We start from the raw sequence: 19464 nt of genomic DNA, 5'->3' as shown, positions 1-19464 counted from the left end.
GCAGGCCCCCAGTGCCTGGATCGGGTGCTCCGGAGAAGGGCCCACCCAGCTCTGCCCCCCAAGGAGGACCCTTACGGCCACCTGCTCCATCCGTGCCCAGGGGGCTGAGTGATCTCAGACCGGGAAGGGAAGGAGCCCGCCTCAGCCGCTGACCCGCAGCGGCCCCCGACGTCTTTGCCTGTTTCTCAAAAGGATCAGGATTCAAAAGGCACAAGGGGTGTGAGCCCAGCCCTCACCCGCACCAAGCCTGGAGAAGGGTAACAGCCAAGGATCAGCAAGAGGTGAAGCGGCTTAGGGCAGAGAGAGCTCTCAGGGGTGTGGGGCGGGGGCAGCTGTCTTGTAACAAGCCATCTTGAGCCCCTTCTACAGAAAATGGCACGAGGCCACATGGCAGAGAGAAGAGGGCTGCAAAGCCGACTGAAGGTAAGTCTTCCGGAGTGCGTGGGCGTGCGGCGGCCCCCAGGGCTCTGGACGGAGAGCGTGCACAGCCAGGGCAGGCAGAGGCGAGGACAGGGCCCAGCGTGTGGCGGGCTGGGAAGGGGCCGACCTGGCCGCGGAGAGGGGGCCGAGGGCCGAGAAGGGAACCGGTGGGCAGGGACTCAGGTACAAAAGGCCCCAGTTTATCCTGAGCTGTGGTCTGTAACCCCGGCTGCCCAAGAGAACCACCGGGAGCTTTAAAATGCAGACGCCTGTGCAGGCCCCAGACCAACCAAATCAGAGCCTCGGAGGAGTGGGGACAGAGCAGCAGGATTGTGCAAACTCCCCCGGGGCTGGGACTGACCCGGAACCAGAAGACTCAGGGGTGATTCGTGCTTGGGAGGAAGGGATTCTAACTGGGAGGGAGGTGGGGGGTTGGGAGGCAGGCCCCGGGGGATGAGGCCCAGGACGTACAGACCAGGCTGTATGGGACTTCCCGGCCACCACGCCTGACCGTCCTCTCTAGCCCACGCAGCGCCACCCATCTGCCCACCCCTACACCCATGGACAGAGAGCCCAGACAATGAGCGCTACACATGGGGAGACCCTCGCTTCACTGGCGCCCACTCCCCTCCGCTCCCCCTGCCCCCCGGCCTCCCCCAGTCCCCCACGGCAGCTCTCCTCTCCTCCAGGAAGAGGACCTGACACGGGCCGTTCCCTCGGGCACCAGGACCGCCCGCGGGGGAGCACAGCAATCCCGGGCTGGAGGAGCCAGGGAGGGCTGGCAGCCACCAGCTGGCCCTCAGCTGGGCGCCTTCCACGTAGGAACACAGCGTCTGCCCGTGTTCTGGTCTCCTCCTCGGCTGTGGCAGAAGCCTCCATGGTGGGCCCATCACCCCGAGAATAGAGAATCGAGGCCTGTTCAGGGGGCCTGCACCCCCCTCACCCACTTCCCTCTTGGTGGCTCAGCCTTCTGTTTCTGGGGTCCTATGAGTGGAAGGTCACTTGAAACGCTGGCCCCACCCCCAAGCCAGCCTGCAGGAGCTCTGGGGCCTTGGGATGGAGGGAGGGGTGACGGAAGACAGCCGGCCACGCCGAGGCGGGGTGAGGGCCCCTAGCGGGAGCTCTGGCTCACTGGAGACACAGAGGGCTCCGCCCTGGGCTCTGGTCCTGCTTCTGCCGTCTAATCCCCAGGAAGGTAAATATCCTGCTCAGCCCCGCAGGACAGCTCAGCAGAGGGAGGTGGAGGAAGCCCTTGGGAGCCACGAGGGTTACGCCAATCTGCTCATGCACTGGACAGGGAGGGGCGGCTACAACCCGCCTGCGACAGGTGAGCCACGGGCCCTGCCCGTGGGGAGGCCCACGGTCTGGTGGAGGAGGCAGGAGACCACGGCAAGGCTAAGCCGCCCCACCCGGGAAGGAGAGGCAGGGCAGGCAACTGGACCTGGGAGGTGCTAGGAGGCGGGCTAGGGAGAAGAGGCAGAATCCCGCTCCAAGAGAAAGGTGGGGAAGGGGAAGAGTGTCTGGAGTAGACAGAGCGGGAGCGAGTGACGGCAGGAGGCGCCGGTCAGGACAGAGGGGTGTGGACAGACACCAAGGCTTGCCCCGCAGCCAGAGGGGCCAGTGGAAATGTCTGGGTGGAATCAAGGTGGACCACGGCTCCCCTAGCTGCTGCTGGGAGGATGACCGGGGTAGGGGTAGCAAATGCTCAAAGGAAAACAAAGCTCTCTTGTTTAGAAATGAGGCAGTGGACCAAAATCTTTTTTTACCAAAATACAAATCATGGCCAATACAATCCAACCCTGTCCAACTTGATCCAAAGGTCTGGAGCCTATTTAGGTACCGTTTTCTTAGAAGGAAAGGAAAGGAAATGACAAAGTGGTCCCACTGGGCAAAAGCCATTTTAAACTACTTCCAATTAAAGAGCTCAGAAGTGTCCTCATAGGTATGAAAAGCTCAGCTCGACCCGGCCTATGGACTCGCCACCCCAGCCCTGACCTCTCTGCCCCCTCCCCTGGGGACAGAGGCTTCCCTGTTCTCACACCAGCGAGGACTTAGGCCTGGGGTGGGGAGGCTGGTGATCCCTTCCAAGCCCTGCTGGCAAGGGTAGAATTATCTCTAAATTTGGACTACGGAGAAAAGGTGAGGCTGGCCACCCCCCGGGAGGCTCTGTGGGCACATCCTGCCCAACTGGCGGGTCTGTGATTTGAGACAATGACCCATCTTCCTATCAAGGCCTCGGTTTCCTTAAAATCATCCCGCTGGCGGGCTCCTGCCAATAAAAATAGCGCGGCTGTTTTTAAATGGCCTGGCAGCCCAGGCTGTCATTAGCTGCGGTGGAGCCAGCCAAGGCCGCCTCATCCCTTGGGACTGGGCCCTAAAATAGACAGGGGGTCCAAAAAAGGCAGCCAGGGTTCTGGGCCCTCAGGCCCCCCAAACCTCCCGTCTGCCTGGCATCGGCATGGGCCCGGCGTGGCCAGCAGTGGCTCTCCAAGCTCCGCTCTTTGCTGGGCCACCAGGCGGAGGCCCACCGGGGCAAGGCTGCCCCGCAGAATGCCTCCTACGAGCGCCGTGTCCAGCCGAGCACGTCAGACCCTGCTCTGATGATGAGATCTGAGTAAAGTCTCCCAGCAACCCCAGGAAGCAGGGGGACGTCCATTTTGCAGATGAGGCTAAGGCCTTATAAGTAACTAGCCCAGGCCGCAGGGCCCTGAGCTGGGCTATGAGCTCCGAAATCCAGGCTCTTCCTGTGACCGCAGCCCCTGTGGCCGCAGCCGAGCTCACGTCCCCCTGGCTCACTGTTGCCCCTGTGCCTTTACCAGCTCTAGTCCTCCTACCAGGAGGCCCTTCCGCTCTGCCACCCGGCCCCCCACCCCCATCCCGAATCCTGCGCAGGCCACTCCAGCCTCCCGGCCACCTCTGTCCTCAGTCTGAATCGTTTCATTAAATATTGTCCTAAGTTCCGCACTGAGTGTTACTAATTGCTTTGCCAAGGCAGGATCTCCCTCCCCGAGGAAATGATCAGCTCAGGGGCAGGCACCACACTAGAACCAGGTTTTACATCCCACCGAGCCCCTGGTGTCTGGACTAGGACTTGGCAAGCAGCAGGACTCAGTGCGCACTCACGCCCCAGGCCCCCTCATCGCTCTCACGGCTCTAAATAGCAAGTAGACTAGATTCCAGGCAGGCGCGGGCGCCTCCTAAACGCCGCCTCCCGTCTGGACTCCAGCTCATCTGCGCAGCCGCCCACGCACGGGGGTCCACCTGGGTGTCCGGTGGGCGTCTCAGACATACAGAACGCATCCCAGCCTCACCTCCAGCTCTTTCCCCAGACTTGCCCTGCCCACCGTCTTCCCCATCCTTCCCGCTGCTCAGGCCTGAATTTGAGATTCTTCCTCAACTTTGCTCTCACCCACATCCAGTCCCTCGGGAAGTCCCACGGGCTCCACTTCAGAACCCTTCCGGAACCCGCCCACTTCTGGGCCCCTTCACTCACGGTGGTCCGAGCCCTGGCCACCTCAATGATGGCCTCCCACCCTTCCACCATCTGTTCTAACGCAGCATCGGCGCGACCCTCTTCCATGCTGAACCAGCTCCTCGGCTCAGCAGCCGGCACGGGCTAGCAGCCTAAGAGCAAAGGCCGAGCTCTGCACCGTCACGGCCCCGCAGTCAGCCTCCCGCCCCCAGAACCTCTCTGCCCTCCTCTCCCACCCCTCCCCTCACCTGTGCTGCTCCTCAAATTCACCAGGCAGCCCCCACCTCAGGGCCCTTGCACTTGCCAGGCCCTCTGCCTGGAATGCTCATCCCCCAGGTGTGGGTGCAGCTCACCGCTGCCCCTCTCTTGCTCTGTGTTCAAATGCTGCCCTTGTTGAGGCCACCACCCTTTTAAATCTGCAACCCCTCACACTGACCTGCTTTTCTTTCCCTACGGGCTTATCGCTACCTGACATACCCTATTGCTACCTGTGTACTTGCTTACTGCGCGTCTCCCTCGCTGGAGCGCAGACCCCAAGGAGGGGCTCTGGTGAGCCTTGTCCAGGAGGCATCTCCACTGCCTAGAGCAGAGCCTGGCAGCAGGTGCACAAGGAACGTCAAGTGAGTGGAGGACTAAATGCTTACATCGTGCATTCTCACTAATCCAGCATCTCGCGGGGTCAGCCAGATCAAGCCCTTTATTTCCAGAAAGGGAGGCTGAGGTCAAAGAGGCAACCCGACCTGCCAGGGACACCTGGACGGTGGGTGGCAGAGCTGGAGCAGGAACCCAGGCCTCCAGGGCCCCTGGCTGGGAAACGCCCACAGAGGGGCCTACGTCCATCCATGCCGGACAGCCCTGCCCTCCTTCCTAGAGCCTCCCTGCTGCCCTCCCCCCACCCACCCAGTAGGAAGCACGGCCTCTACCCTCCAGCTGAGGTGGGGTCCAGCCTGGGCGGGCAGCTGGCTGCCCTCAACAGCAGCCAGGCCCAGAGCTCGGACCGCATCCTCTCCTCGGCAGGCGGTGGCTCCCAAGCAGTCAGCGCCGGCATCTTCCGGTGGCTTTCCAGTGGGTTCTGTAAACTGTGCTCAAGCCTCCCTGGCGGTGGCACCTCAAGCCCAAAGGGAGCTTTCTGTGCTTAATTCCCATGAGGGAGAAAACAGCCCTCAGCTCCCAGGGCGTAACTGGTTTTCCAAAGACGTCATATTTTGTTCAGACTTTTCAGTGTGTGAAGAGTCTTCGAAGGTTGCTCAATAGCACCCCTGGGACAGGCACTGGGGACTCAGCACCCACAGGCCACAGTCCCAGCCTCAAGGAGCTCACTGTCCCTGCACAAAACCCAGCAAGTCTGCCTGGGCTCCTGGACACCTGTCCAGCTCCCCCCACTTTCCCTGCAGCCACAGGGTTCCCAGGCTGGGCCTCACGGGCACCCTTCAAGGCAGGCAGTACAGGGATAGGGGCCCCAGGGGGCAGACGTAAGTCCAGCGGCCTGGACTGGCCACAGCAATTTGCTCAAGGACGCACAGGGAGTTCCTAGTAGAGCCAAGGCTAGAACCTGGGGTTTCCAACCACCGACCACGGCTCTCTAGGTGACCAGAAAAAAATGTCCTCTCCTGGAAGGCCAACAGAGCAAAGAACCCAAGAGCCACACATGGAAACGGGGGTCCGGTGTTCCTGTTTAATTACACGCTGACGACCTTCCACCCATGTTCCCCCTCACTGGACAGGCAGTTGAGAAGCCCCTCCTTGGGCCGGGCAGGGTCCTGGGAGTCAGGGTGACAGAGATGAGCAGAGCAGGCACCTCTGGGAACCGCAACCGGGGCGATGGCAGCAGTGAGCATGAGGCAGGGCCCTCGACGACGGCGAGCGTGTGGGAGGGGAGCTGGTGTTGACATCTGAAGCAATCCCAAAGCACTGAGCCCTCCGCGCCAGGCGGCGCACACTTAGAAACCAGGCCTCGCACACCACCGGTGCTCAAGGGATGTTTGCCGAATAAACCAGGAAGTCTCCCTGGAAAGGGGGAAACGGTTCCCGCTCCTAGAGGGGAAACGAGCCATCTTCGCTCCAGAGAGCGCAAGCCCTCCAGCACACACGCACGCGTGCGCACACAACCGCCCCGCTCTGGCAGCCTCTACCAACCCACTGCTCTATTTTGGGCTGGGTGTGAAAGGCCTTGGGAAGCAGTCCTTTCCTCTTGTCATGTTTTATGTGACAGCTCACAGCATTCCAGGGCTACTTCATTGTATGGCCCCATCCCTGGAGACACATTACCTGTTGGAATGAGGTCTCCAGGGAATGACTTTGGCGAAGCCAGGTTCTTGGAGAAAATTAAGCAGCTCCGTTTTAATGGCCTAGAGCCAAAGCTATCTCACTTGACATTTTTCTTAATAAAGAGCCTCTACCCTCAGAGCACTGGGCTCATCTCAGGGACTTCTTGGCAGCAACTTTGTTTGCGGGACCAAATCTGCCACCAACCCCAGTTGCCTCTGGGGAATCCAAGCCCTGGGAATGCAGTTAAACACAGGCTCACGGAAGGGGATCAGTCGGTGCCAGTGGCTTCTTTGCCAACGCTTCCCTTTCCCACCAATACACAACTGCCCGCCTGGCTCATATCCGCCATGGTAGAGAGAAAGAAACATAGGCCGAGGAGGGGTTGGGAGACAAATTCTGGTCCTGCCTCTGGTAGGTCACGGGATTTTACTAGGGTTCAGTTTCTTCCTCAGTCAAAGGGCTCTAATATACGTCCTGATCTCCTCACCAGCTACTGTGAGGATCAGAGGAGACAATGGTTAAGAAATCTGTCAGGATATTCTAAAAGCACTTCTCAAAGTTAAAGCATTGCAGGTTTCATAAAGTAAATCTCAAGTTGAGATCAATTGACATTTGACCTCTGTGTGGCTACCTTCAACACAGCCTTTCTTTTTCTGAAGGAACAGACGGGAGACTCATTAGGCTGTTTTGAATACAGAGCTCAAGTTTTAAATACAGAGCACAAAGAATTAACGCTACCAGTTAAGGACTCAGAAAAGTGCCCCTGGCATTAATGATTCTAGCAGGGCTCCTCAGAAACCCTGACCTTGATTTCTGTCACAATTATTTTCCCTGCCCAAGGCCAGCAGGAAACAACTCATTCACCAGACGTCACCACCAAGGGCTGGCGGCCATCTTGGAGTCTCCTCAGCCTGGGGCCCAGCCTTTCCCACCTCTACCCTTACCTCATGGAGTGGCTTATTCAAAGGGAATTTTTTTCTTTTTCCTCTTGAGGTAGTTTTTTAAAATGCCCTGAGGGAAGCAGATGTGGCTCAACTGATAGAGCCAGGGTTCAAACACAGGGCCTCCTGGCCCACGCACAGTGCTCATGTACGCAAGGAGTGCCGTGCCACACAGGGCACGCGCAGGGGAGCCCCACGCGCAAGGAGTGCGCCCCGCAAGGAGAGCCACTCCATGTGAAAAGCACAGCCTGCCCAGGAATGGCTCCACACACATGGAGAGCTGACGCACAAGATGATGCAACAAAAGGGACACAGATCCCCGGTGCTGCTGAGAACGAGGGCAGACACAGAAGGACACACAGCGAATGGACACAGGACAGCAGACAACGGGGGGGGGGGGGGGGAGGGGAAGGGGGGATGAGGGGGGAGAAATAAATCTTAAAAAAAAAAAAAAGCCCTGAGCATTCTGGTCCCTCACACATGCATGAGGTACAAGCCCTGGCCCAATCTAGCCGACGGCCCTGGAGGCCAGAGGGGGTGCCATGGCGGGCTGCAGTCCCCAGAGGCTGGGCGGCCTGAGGCAGGCTTGGGCAGAGAGAAAGGCCGAGAATGGTGTACCGAAGAGCATCCGTCCTGTAGAAACGGTGTGGGCAGGTTTGGTCCCACCACCCACACACATAAAGACGCTGGGGTGTCCAGGCTGCTCCCATCATCTATGTCTGTGACATGTACTTGTCCTCTGGTCACCTCCCCCCAATCAGTCCAGAAATGCACCTCAAGGGCAAAGACCATGAACTCTAGTTCTTATGTTCCCTCACAGCAGGAAGTGAGGTGGAGAGGAAGAGGCGCAACTGCCCCCTCCTCAGGAGGCAAGGTGGCGTGATGGAGGGGCCCGATCTGAGAGTCGGGGTCCAGGGTCTTGCCCTAATCCTGCCATCCACCAGCTGTGCATTCTTGGGCGAGCCCAAGGCCTCTCTGAGTAGCCCCTCCTCATGTACAAAGACGGAAATAACATCACACTCCACCTTCCGTCACACACTGGTGTGGTGTGAGGAGTAAGTGGGACTATGGAAACGTACAGGCAGCCTGGCGTGGGCTCTCTCAGGCTGGTTCTGAATTGAGGAGCTACTGAGACCCACCTGGCCTGGGCCCCTGGCCTCCAGCACTGGTCTCTAAGGACCCCCAGAATCCCCTCGGGGACCCTCCCTCTTCCTTCTCCCAGCCCCCCACCCCAGGCACCCAGACCCTCAGCTGCCCTCATCACAGACTCTCCATCCAAGTGTGGAGGAAGTCGAGGGCCAACTGAATCCAACTTCAAAGAGGTGCCTCCTGAGTCAACTCGTTCTCTGAAGACAGGCAAATAAAGGGGGAGAGTGCACCATGAGCCTGCCTACCAACTGGACCTCAGGGCAAGTTTCTCGTTCGGGATGCACTAGTTGATCAATGCAGAGCGAATGCTAGGATGAGTGCATCGCCCTCTGCAAGCTCCTAATGCAACGAGGAAGCCAGGTGATGCGCACTGGGGGCTGCCGACACCCCAAAGCGGGCAACGGCAGCCTCCAGGCCCCCAGAGGGCAGCACACAGCACCAGCTGTCAATATTCTTGCCAAAACTGAGCCAGAAGCTGACCAAGCCTCTGGCTCTCACTGCCAGTTTATAGAAAGCACAGGGTCAGCCTCACATAGTGCAAATTGGGGGCTGCGATGGGCCAACTCCAGACCACAAAGCCTGAAAGACAAATAACCCGGTTAATGCAGCAGACGCATTTCAGGGGGAGGATCAAGGGAGGGGCCTGACGGAGATGAAAAGGGACTTACGACCTATCAACCAAATGTAACATACAGCTCCTGCTTGGATCCTGACCCAACTGTAACAAGACTTTCATGAGACTAGTGGGAAAATCAAGACACTGATTAGATACTGACGATAAGTCATTGTTCACTGTTTCCGGTGTGATAGCAGCATTGTGATTCTCTGTTTTAAAAAGATGTCCGCTTCTTTTAGAGGACAGACTGAAATATTTACAGATTCAAGTACCCGAGGTCTGGGACTTGGAAGGGGAGGGATTTAAGGAGGGATTCAGATGGAAGGAGCTTGGCCACGATTGAGAAGTATTACAGAAGATGGGAGGAGAGCACACAAGGGTTCGAGAAATTATTCTCTCTACTTTTGCATAAGCTTGAAATTTTCCTAAATAAAAAAAAAGTCCCTCCATTTCAACTCAGCCAATAATTCTTCTAAGAATGAGCCTACAGAAATAATCCCCATGATGAAAGAGCAACATGCACTGAAATACCTCATCATCACCCAACCCAGCAAACAGGAAACAGTCTAAAGGTCCAAATACAGGAAGAGGATACGAAATTGGGGCATATCCACCCGATGGCACGTTATATGAATGTCAAAGATGACGCTAAAAGCCGAAACTATTTATGAATGTGCTTTTTCCTGCCTTGACTTGACCTATGACACTATCAGCTCAGTGAAGCTTTATTTGCTGGCCTAGCCCCTGACCAGGTCTAATACAGGACAGGTAACCAGCATTTGCCGCACGTGTAGATTTTAAACGTACAAGCATCGTCCGGGTGAACAAGCAGGACAAGGCGCTGGGCACACACCACAATCACACCTGTGAAAAGGGCTCACACAAGTGGACAAAGAAAGAAAACGGCAAAAAACGAAGCCATCGCTGGGGCCATGGGATCCTGAGAGAGTCTTTCCTCACCCTGGACTGCCAAAGCTTTTGGTAACGGCCGCACGCTGTCTTTAAAACAACCAACCACAAACAGCCCCCGTCCCTGCTGAGGGACCTCACCGCACCGACAGCGATCCACAGCACCTTCTGAAGTCTCCTTTCTGAGCCACAACAGAGAAGTGACCTCCAGAATCTCCCACACTCCCCTGCCAAGGGCCCTGGAATACTTTTTATTGCTGGAAGGAGCAAAACTCCACATTCCAGGAGCTGCTCGTCCTCTTCATTTCCTTAGCGCATACGTGACCGGCTGAACGCAGCACGGGTGAGGAAAGTGAAATCCCCCGTTCCGGGCTTGTGCAGGTGAGGGGCAGGAGCCCAGCAGCCACGTGCTGTTGAGGCGTTCAGAATCCCAACAGGAAAACACAGCTTATGGGCCAGCCCTGGAATGTGCCCAGCGAAATGGAGCCGCGCTGGGCGGCTCAGCTGTTTCTAGGCTCGGCTGTTTCTATCCGAGGCTTGTGGAGCTCCGTCCAGGGCGACAAGCGCTACCTGCATACACAGCACCCCCACCTGCTCTGCGCCGGGAACTGCAGATTCCACTGCAGGACACCCCGAGGCTTCTGGATTGAAACTAGAAGGCAGGGGTTTAAATAAACAGCCAGATACTGCAGGGAGACGTGGTGCCAGTTTCCAGAAGTGCACTGGAAGGAAGGGATGGGGAAAGCAGCTGCCTTTCTGGAGCCTCAGCAAGGGCCCCTGCAAGGCCACATGGGCCACACAGACCGAGACCCTGGGGTCAAGGGTGGCAGGGGCGGGAGGGGCCTTGCCTCATGCCCACTCTGCCACCAGCTCACACAGGCAACCCACTCTCCTCCCCAGGCCTCGTTTCTTCATCTGTAAACAGAGGGGAGAGATGCTCTCCAAGTCTTAAAGCCGAGGGTCTACAGAGGGGGTTGAAGCTGTAAGGAGCAGCAGGACACTCTTGCCCCAGTGTTTGCTGCGTGCTCGCCGTGCCCCCGCCAGGCTTTTTCATTTGCAATCCCTCTCATAGTTCTCACACATGACCCTGCCGGGCTGGGATCACCAGTTTGGCCAGAGAGGCAGAAGGCTGCCTCTGGGAGGGTCAGTGCCCCTGTCTGAACCTCCAGCTCCAGTGTCCACATCCTCCCTCCCCGCATCCCTCACGTCCTCGTAACACCTCACCTGCTCCTGCCGACTGACACGGGCCAGGCCGACCACAGCCAAGTCCACTGCGATGGCCATGCCAGACCTCCACGGGCTCACACTCCAGGCTCATGACACAGAGCGCTCCCCCGCCCCACACCCATGCAGTGCTGGCCGGAGGCTCCTCTTACTCCACATTCCTGGAGACAACTGGGACGATCATCCTGACACAGGGAGGACGCGGGTCCCACGCCCAGCCAGGACAGCAGGCAACCCTGGAGGAGGCGCAGGAGGCCTTTCTCGCTAGTGGAGCCACCAGCCTGGCCGCCAGAAGCTGCAGCTCCCAAACCCAGGTCACAGCCAGTCTCACAGAGCCATAGAGAACTTAGAAACACACGTCTCTTAAAGGACTGGTCTCTATTCTGACATGCTGTCCTCCTGCCCTTCTGGTACTAAAACATCCTTTCTTTCATGCCGTGTCATCTACAGATGATGGCAGTTGGGCCTACGTTTTTTTTTTTCTTTCTTTCCTTTCTTTAAAATGGACACACTTAACAGAACTGTATCCTGGCCACCTTAGAAAGGTCCTTCCCTTTCTTTAAAAAGGGAAGTGAGGTTCCACCGCCTGGGACGAGGTCCCTTGGCTCTTTGTTCTGTAACAGCAGCACTTCCAGGATCCACGACGGGATGATGTCAGATTTCTGGCTGCTAAAAACCCTATGCCCAGAACCTCAGCGTGGAAATCCCATCCCTTCTTTCAAGTGATGACACATGACTTTGGAGACGGCCCCAGAAAGGGATTTCCCTGCCCTGAACCTGGGTGCCCCTGCCAGCCCTGGGTCTCCCTGCCAGCCCTGGGCCCAGACCGGGGGCAGCGGGAGGGGGTAAATGCCCTGAGCGTTACAGACAGGGCCACACAGCAGGAGGGCCGGAGCTGCCACGCCAACCCCCTCCACAGGCCTGAGTGGCCAAACCCAAGGGCAGGCTCGGAGAGGAACAGGGCTGGGAGAGGGCCCTGGGAGCTTTTGCCTTTGCTGAATTTGCTTGGAATCGTCCACTGCAGTAACTCTTAGCCGTGGCTGCATGCTGAAGCCTGAGTGCCTCCATCTAAATTTAAAACTTCATGCCTCAAAGGGGACCTTTAAGAAAGTGAAAGGACAACCCACAGAAAAGAAGAAAAATGTTAAATCATAAATCTGATAAGGTCTACTATGCAAAATATATAAAGAACTTGTACAATGCAACAACAAAAAGCAGCCTAATTAATGAACAAGCAAAGGACGTGAATAGACATTTCTCCAAAAATATATATAGAAAAAATGGCCAATAAGCACATGAAAAATGCTCAACATCATTAACCATAAGGGAAACGCAAAGTCAAAGCACGAGGTACAAAAATCATCACCATTAGGATAGCTATTATTTTCTGTTTTTGTTTTTAAGGAAAATAACAAGTATTGGCAAGGATGTGAAGGAACTGGCACCCTCATACACTGCCCACTGCTGGTGGGAATGTTCAACAGTGCAGCTACTTTGGAAAACAGTCTGGCAGGTCCTCAAAAGGTTAAGCAGAGTTACCATATGATCCAGCAGTTCCAATCTCAAGAGAAATGAAAACATATGTCCACATAAAAACTTGAACACAAAGGTTCACAGCAGTATTTTCCTTAATAGTCAAAAAGGGGAAACAGCCCAAATGTCCATCAATTGGTAAATACAGTGGAATACTATGCAGCTGTAAAAAGGAAGTACCAATACAGGCTACAGCATGGATGGACCAGGAAGACATCAAACTCAGTGAAAGAAGCCAGACGCCTGTTGTAGGATTCCAGCCACATGAAATGTGCAGAGTAGGCAAACCCACAGAGACAGAAAGTAAGTTAGCAGTTGCTGGGGGTGGGGTATTGGAGGAAATAGGGAGCGACTGCTAAAGAGTCTGTGTTTCTTTTGGAGGTGATGAAAATGTTCTAAAATTGACTGTGGGGACAGGTGTACAACTCTGTGAATATACTAAAAACCACGGAACCGTACACTTTAAGCAAGTGATTGCGTGGTATGTGAATTAATAAGGTTGTTGTATATATATTTTTAAGTAAGAGGACAAAACACTAGAGTAGCTGATCCCCAAGTGTGGTCCCCAACCAGCAGCACCAGTGTCATCTAGAAGTTTGTCAGACATCCAGATTTATGGAATCAGCAACTCTGGAGTCAGGGCCCAGCTGTCTGCATTTTAACGAGCCCACCAGGTGATTTGGAAGCTCACTAAAGTTGGGGACTTCTGCTTAGAGTAGGAAGTTCTCAACCCAGCTGCTCACATTGGAATCACCAGGGGAGTCTTTTTCCCCAAGAATCCCCGCTCCACAGCAGACCAGGCTGAGAGCCCCAGGACTGGAGGGGTGTCTGGGTCCGTCTGTACCAACTGTGCCAAGCTCAGCTCACTGTGGCCACCTGGTGGCCAAACTGGAGAGTGACCCCACATCTTGTCTCGCCCCCAGACCTGCGATGGGGCTCAGGATCTCCCACCGCACAGGTCAGCGCCACCCTGCCCTTTGGAATGGGCATGCATGAGCCCGGCGGAGAGGGGGAGACGCTCAGCTGGCCCTGCCTCCTGCCTCATTAAATGACCCCACCCCGAAGGCCTCCAGAGCAACCAGGGAACACAGCCCGGGTCAGACCGGCCTTCCCTGCCCCCTGGCCCCTGCCCCCGGCCCCCGGCGCCCCGGCCCCCTTGCGTGCACTCAGGCCGTCCCGCCTGTCTGGAGCACGTTCCCCTTGCTCTCCATCTATCAGGGTTTGTCAGGGCCAGCCCTGTGCACCCTCTCCCCTCTCCCCATGGCCCAGGCCCCCGGATGCTGCCCGCTCCGCATTCTGTGCCTCACCTCGCCACCCAGAGCTGCAGAGCTCAGGGGAGGGGAGGGGAAGGTCTACCAGCTCTGGGGTGCCTGGAGGCAGAGGAAAGCAAACCGAGCTGGAAGGAAGAGGGTGTGGGGAGGAGGCTCCGGCAGTGGGGCTGGTTGGAGTGGGGAGCAACAGTGCCTCGAGCAGGGGAGGCACCCCTTTTCCACTACTTGGCTTCCAGCTGCAGAGAGAACTGGGCGGTGTGTCCTCTGAGCGAGGGAGCAGCTGGGCCTCTTAGCTCCTTGCTGCCACCTGATGGCAGCATGTGGGGCCACTGGGATCGGACCCAAAAGTAGCTGGGGCAGAGAAAGGTGCCTCAGGTTCCCGCAGCTGCTGACCCTCGGGAAAGCAGGCCCGCCCTCTGAAATTCCTTAACTGTCTTCCCCCCCCCCACATGTGGCAGCCGCCTCGTCTCTGCAAACTCCCCTCCCAACTGACCCCGGCCTCTGGTCAGGCACCCACCCTTCACCCAATCCCTGACCCGTCCTTTCCCCCACATGTGCCCAGCAGCGGGGAGGCAGGGTGGGTGTGGGGCAGGCTCAGGGCCATCCCCTCTCCGCAGGCCACTGGCAGAAGCTGTCCCCGGGAATGGCCCGTCAGCCACGCAGAACCCGAGCCAAGGACCGCTCGCTCGGTCAGCACCGACTGCTTGAAGCTCTCCCCACCCTGCACCCAGCGACTGCCCCGTTCCCACGCCACACGCTCCTGTCCCAGCAGCCCATCAAGGTCAATGGGCCAAAAAAGAGCAGAGTTAGGCAGGCCAGCCTGCCCCACACAGAGCAGGGGCCGCCGGCGCCGATGCCCACAGTGGCCCGGCCGGGAGGGACAGGGCAGAGCACGCTGGGGACGACACATGTCACTCGGGCTTCCTCCGAGGCGGGCATCTGCTGCCCCAGGGAACGGGCCAACAGGGCCATCCTCCCGTTTTTTCTAGATAAGGCTAAAGAACCAGATTTTAATAAGAAATCTTGACATTTATACAAATCTTTGGACTTGCTGTTAATTTAGTGATTTATTCAAAATCATTTTTAACTGAGGAGACCAAAGCCCATCCAGGGGGCAGATCCAGACCCAGGGCTGCACAGACATGTATTGCTTCTGAGCTGACAGCCAGGACTGGGCGGGCTCCCAGTTCCCACGCCCGCCTCGGGCCCCTGCCCAGGACCCCGGGAACTCCCATGCTCCAGGAACCAGAAGGTGCCAGGACCGGGCTCGTCCCCATTGGCCACACTTCTGATGGGTCCCGTGGCCAGAGCCAGGGTTGAACCTTTGAGCACCCCCCTGCCTCCCACCCAGCACCCCAGAACCAAGCTGGGTCACGGGGGGCTGGGAATGTCTCCACTTCAGGGATCACCTTCACTTCTAGAGTGACCAGGAGCCGGTGAGGGTGCCCCGGGACCCAGAGCCACCTGAACGCAGGGCCCCCGGGCTGGGGCGGGGCTCACCTGGCGGTAGGTGCAGATGATGATCTCCCGCAGGTGGTAGTGCATGGGCGTCATGGTCTCGCTGACGGTGTCCAGCGCCGCGTCCACCTCCTTCTTCACGCGGTGCCCGTCGGGCAGCAGCTGCACCACCTTCAGCACCACCTGGGGCCAGAGGCCGTGGTGAGCAGACGGGTCACCGGCGGGCGGGCGGCGGCCTCCGCCCAAGGCCAGGGTCAGGGGCTGCGGAGGGCGACCCTAGGCCCTCGCCACAGGAAGCCCTGCTTGCTCCTCGGCCAGCTGGAGGGGGGCGAGGGACGGGGTCCTATCCCTATTTCTTAAGCAGTAGAAACCTTGCTTCAAACAGAACCTTAATCGGAAGTCGGACCCATAGAGACAGGAGCCCCGAAACTGCGAGAAGCAGGGCAAGGAGAGGCTGTATGACACTCCAAGTCCAGGCCCTCGGGTCCCCCTCCTGCGCTGCAGTGGTCACCCGGGGGCCACCCGCCCTGCGGAAGCCCAGGTGGGTGTCACTCATCACCTCCGGGGGGCTGGAGCCTGCGAGGGTCCCTGTGGGTCAGGCCTCGAGCCCCGCCTTCCCTCCTACTCCTCCCCACTTGATCCCATATCCAATTGCCTGCCCGGCCACCCCCCAATTCCAGCCCCGCCCCCCCCACCTTAACTGAGGTGGCCCCTAACTGGTAGCCCTGGCCCCTCCTGCGGCCACCCCCTCGAGCCGGAGCACGCTCAGTGGAGTATAAAGCTGAACAAGCCACGAGGTCACTTCTGGCCTCCTCGCTCCACCGCCCCCTTGCACGCGCACAAAAACGGAAGCCGCATCCCCTCCCCTGCCTGCCTCTCCCGCTGGCTCAGAACCCTCCCTCACAGCCCAAATGCCTTCCCCGAGCCCCCCAAGGAAGCTGGAGCCCCTGCACCCATCCCCCATGCCCTGCGCTTTCCTTTCAGAGCCCGCTTGCCTGTTTCACCTTCCACACCCACCCCGTGCCCCTTTAGAGAAGCTTCCTGGGTGCTGGGGCTGCTCAACACCTGCTGGGGTACTCTATCCACCACTGCTAAATGACTGGGCCGAAGACCAGCTAGCCTGCCTCCCTCCAGCCTCTCGCTCCAACCTCTGCCCTCGCACAGCCCACCCACCAGCCCTGCCACCACCTCAGGGGCGCCCCCGCCGCCCCCCGCCCCGTGCACCTCAGGAAGACCTGGAGCTGGGCGGAGGCAGGGGTGGCGGCCGGAGGGGAGCCTGCAGCTAACCTGGCTCCGGCTGGCTGAGGGCGGGGAGCCCGAACCCACCCCCCAGCCCATTCCCACACCCACACATGGCTCGAGAGGTGCGGCCCGCGGGCGGGAGCCCAGGAAGGCCAGGGCCAGGACTCGGGCGGAGGGCTGTGGCTTTTCCAAAATCCATTCTCTCCCCTAAACTGCTTCCCCACTTGAAGTCTCACCCTCCCCTGCTGCCCCCACCATGAAGCCAGAAACCCGAGGTCGTCCCGGCTCCACAGCCAGGCCCCCCAGGACCCGCCGGGGGGAATCCAGCGCCTGCACGGCGCCTGCTCACTCAGGCCCTGCTCCACCAACTGCCTGCAGAGCCCCCCGCACTGAATCTAATCCTGGCCTCTCTGCCCCCTTGCTGGACCCAAGGCCAAAGTCAAACACTCAGGGTGGCCCTCGAGGGCATTCCCAGTGGGGCCCACCCACCTCCCAGCAGGGGCTCCTTCTGTGCCAGCCAGGCACACCCAAGCGGAGCAGGGCACCTTCCATGGTTCCAGGCAATCGTGGCCTTTCCAGTGCCCCTGCCTTTGCACCCTCAATCTGCTCTGCCAGGATGGCCTCCTCCCCCCAGCCCACGGGCAAACTCACTCATCTTTCCAAAATGCCCTCCACCATCACCTCCTCCAGGAAGCCCTCAGGGCTCCCTCAGCTACATTGTCTACCTTGACCCTCTTTACTCTCTACTGAACGTCTCCCCCCACACTGAGGACTCAATAAATGCCCAACTAATCACAAAGGAAGCTGATCTAGACAAGAGAAATTCTGGGGTGCGTGAGGATGGGGGGCAAAGCGATGTCTTCAGGTCACCTGATGAACTTTGGGACACGGTCTCCAAGCCCCACTGCCTCTGGCTGGGAGTCTCAGGCGAGAACCTGGCCCCCCGTGCCTGTTTCCTCATCTGTAAACCGGGGACAGTAAGGCCATCTCCCCTGTGAGGGCTGAGAAAATGGGCACAGAATTCCCAGCACAAGGCCTGTTAGAGGAGTTCCAGCCAACGCACCCGAGGGGCTGGTGGGAAGCTGAGTCCTCCAGAGGGCAGAGCAGGGAGGGAGGAGGAAAACCCAAGGACACCTGATGCTCGGGCTCCGAGCGAGGAGGAGACACCTCTGCGGCAATGGCCTGGGCCCAAAGCAGGGGCCAGCCCACGGCAGGCGGAGGCGCCCCCCTCCACGAGGCGGGGTCTGTCCACTCCGAGCTCATGTGCGGCTCAGGTCAGGATGTCCAGCCGGGCTTCCCCACCTTACTGAGCACCGGCCGGGAGAAGGGAGCCGAGAGGGCCAGGGAGCGGGAATATGTGCAAAGGCCCAGAGGCTGGACCAAGGTCAGCGAGTTTGGGGAAGGCAAGGAGGCCAGGGTGGCAGGACTGCTGCGAGGGCAGGGGAGGGACGCACGGCGAGGCAGGCGAGGGCTGGCCGCAGGGCCACCCCCGGCAGCCACGTGCCATCTCAGAGTGCCACGGGTGGGGCCATCAGCACCCACTCAGAGGGCGTCTGGGAAGGCGACACCTGGCACACGGCAGGTGCCCGATAGCTGGGTGACCGGCCTGAAATGGTGCCGTCCACCCAGCGCCCTGAGCTGAAACCAGGCAGGGCAGGCTAGGGCCGCCCACCAAGGCTGCCAGCCCCTGCTGGCCCCCAAGGTCCGTGCAGTGGCATCAGCTACCCGGTCCAGATGGTGGCCTCCCCAGGGGCACCCAGCAGCCAGGGGGAGGAGGGGGCAGCGCCAGCCTCCCCCATCCCCCCCAGCGCTCAGCCAGGGCCCTGGAGCCAAGCTGCTCCTGCCTTGGTTTGCTCAGCTATGAAATGGGAACAGAGAACACCGATCTGATGAGGAAGAGCAAAGCTATGGCTGTGGGAAGAGCTCTGAAGAGCCCCCAGACCCGCCAGTGGGGCAGCCCCTTTCCCTCCCCCAGGCACCACCCGGGACCCCGAAGGCATGCTCACCTCAAACTCGCCCTTGGTGAACTTGGCATCAGGCACGCTCACAAGCTCCTCCTCGCCCACCTCGGGGAAGCCCTGCGGGGAGGAGCGCTGCTGGGACGGGGACCACCTACCCACCCTGCGCCCTCCCCACCGCCGGGAGCCCCTCGCCCGGGCTCTGCCCCCACACCCCCCGCCACAGCCAGGGCCCGGGGTCCTGGCGCCCACCCTGCCTGGACACCCCTGCCCCGAGAGGACACGTACGTGGACGTGCCAGAAGGCGAGCACGGCCACCACCATTGCGGTCGTGGTGCGGCCCCGGCCGCTGAGGCAGCTGAACACGAAGCCAGTGCCCGGGTCCTTGGCAAGGGCCGCCCGCAGGGCCTCCAGCAGCCGGTCAAAATCCTGGGAGGGAGACCAAAGTCCACGTCGGGGGGTGCCTCCTGGCGCACAAACCCCATCAACAGCCCCCGCGGCTTCCTCCGAGCCCTCCCCGCACCAGACTTAAACTTGGCGTGCACACGCGCAGCTCACGGGGCGCAAGCAGAAGCCCCCGCCCCAGAGCCCAGGACCCAGCGTGGGAGCAGACACAGGCACCCTGCCCTGCCACGTAGGACTCGCACGCGTCCTCTGCTCCGTGGGCCGTGCTCCAGGCTGCACCCTAGCCAGCACGGAAACCCTGAAGCACAGGCCCTCGCCCACCCCTCGCCGCCTCCCGCCCGCCCCTGGCCCGGCCCCCATCTGAGCGGGACCCACTCAGGTCCCAGCCTGAGGACAGGGTCCTGCCGGGCAGGCGATCGCTGGAGCGCGTGCCCTGAGGGGCCACGAGCTGCAGACAGCGAGACCCCCAGGGCAAAGCATGGCCAGAAAAGGCCCCACGCCCCGGGAGCACCTCCCAGCCCCGTACTGCCCCGCCCAGGCCCAGCCCCACTCCCAGGCACGCTGACCCACGTACAAGCCCGGCACACCACACAGGTGT

The 19464-nt window shown here is 59.4% G+C and overlaps 1 protein-coding gene across 15 annotated transcripts in view; it reads right to left on the bottom strand.

Moving 5' to 3' along the window:
- The window catches only part of PALD1 (phosphatase domain containing paladin 1), a 103175-nt gene that overhangs the window by 12241 nt on the left and 71470 nt on the right, over positions 1-19464 (bottom strand). For all 15 annotated transcript variants that reach the window (XR_009186170.2, XM_058298971.2, XM_058298968.2 and 12 more), the window contains exons 16-18: positions 18750-18890; positions 18510-18581; positions 15304-15444 (exon numbers count right to left, since the gene is read on the bottom strand). Coding sequence is in view for 14 of the 15 variants with exons in the window: in XM_058298971.2 (XP_058154954.1) it covers positions 15304-15444; positions 18510-18581; positions 18750-18890 (354 nt within the window). In the remaining variant the exon portion in view is untranslated. The remainder of the gene's footprint in view (positions 1-15303; positions 15445-18509; positions 18582-18749; positions 18891-19464) is intronic.

This window comes from Dasypus novemcinctus, chromosome 6, assembly GCF_030445035.2.
Source record: "Dasypus novemcinctus isolate mDasNov1 chromosome 6, mDasNov1.1.hap2, whole genome shotgun sequence".
In the NCBI taxonomy this organism is placed as follows: Eukaryota; Metazoa; Chordata; class Mammalia; order Cingulata; family Dasypodidae; genus Dasypus; species Dasypus novemcinctus.
This window is presented reverse-complemented; position numbering and strand designations above follow the sequence as displayed.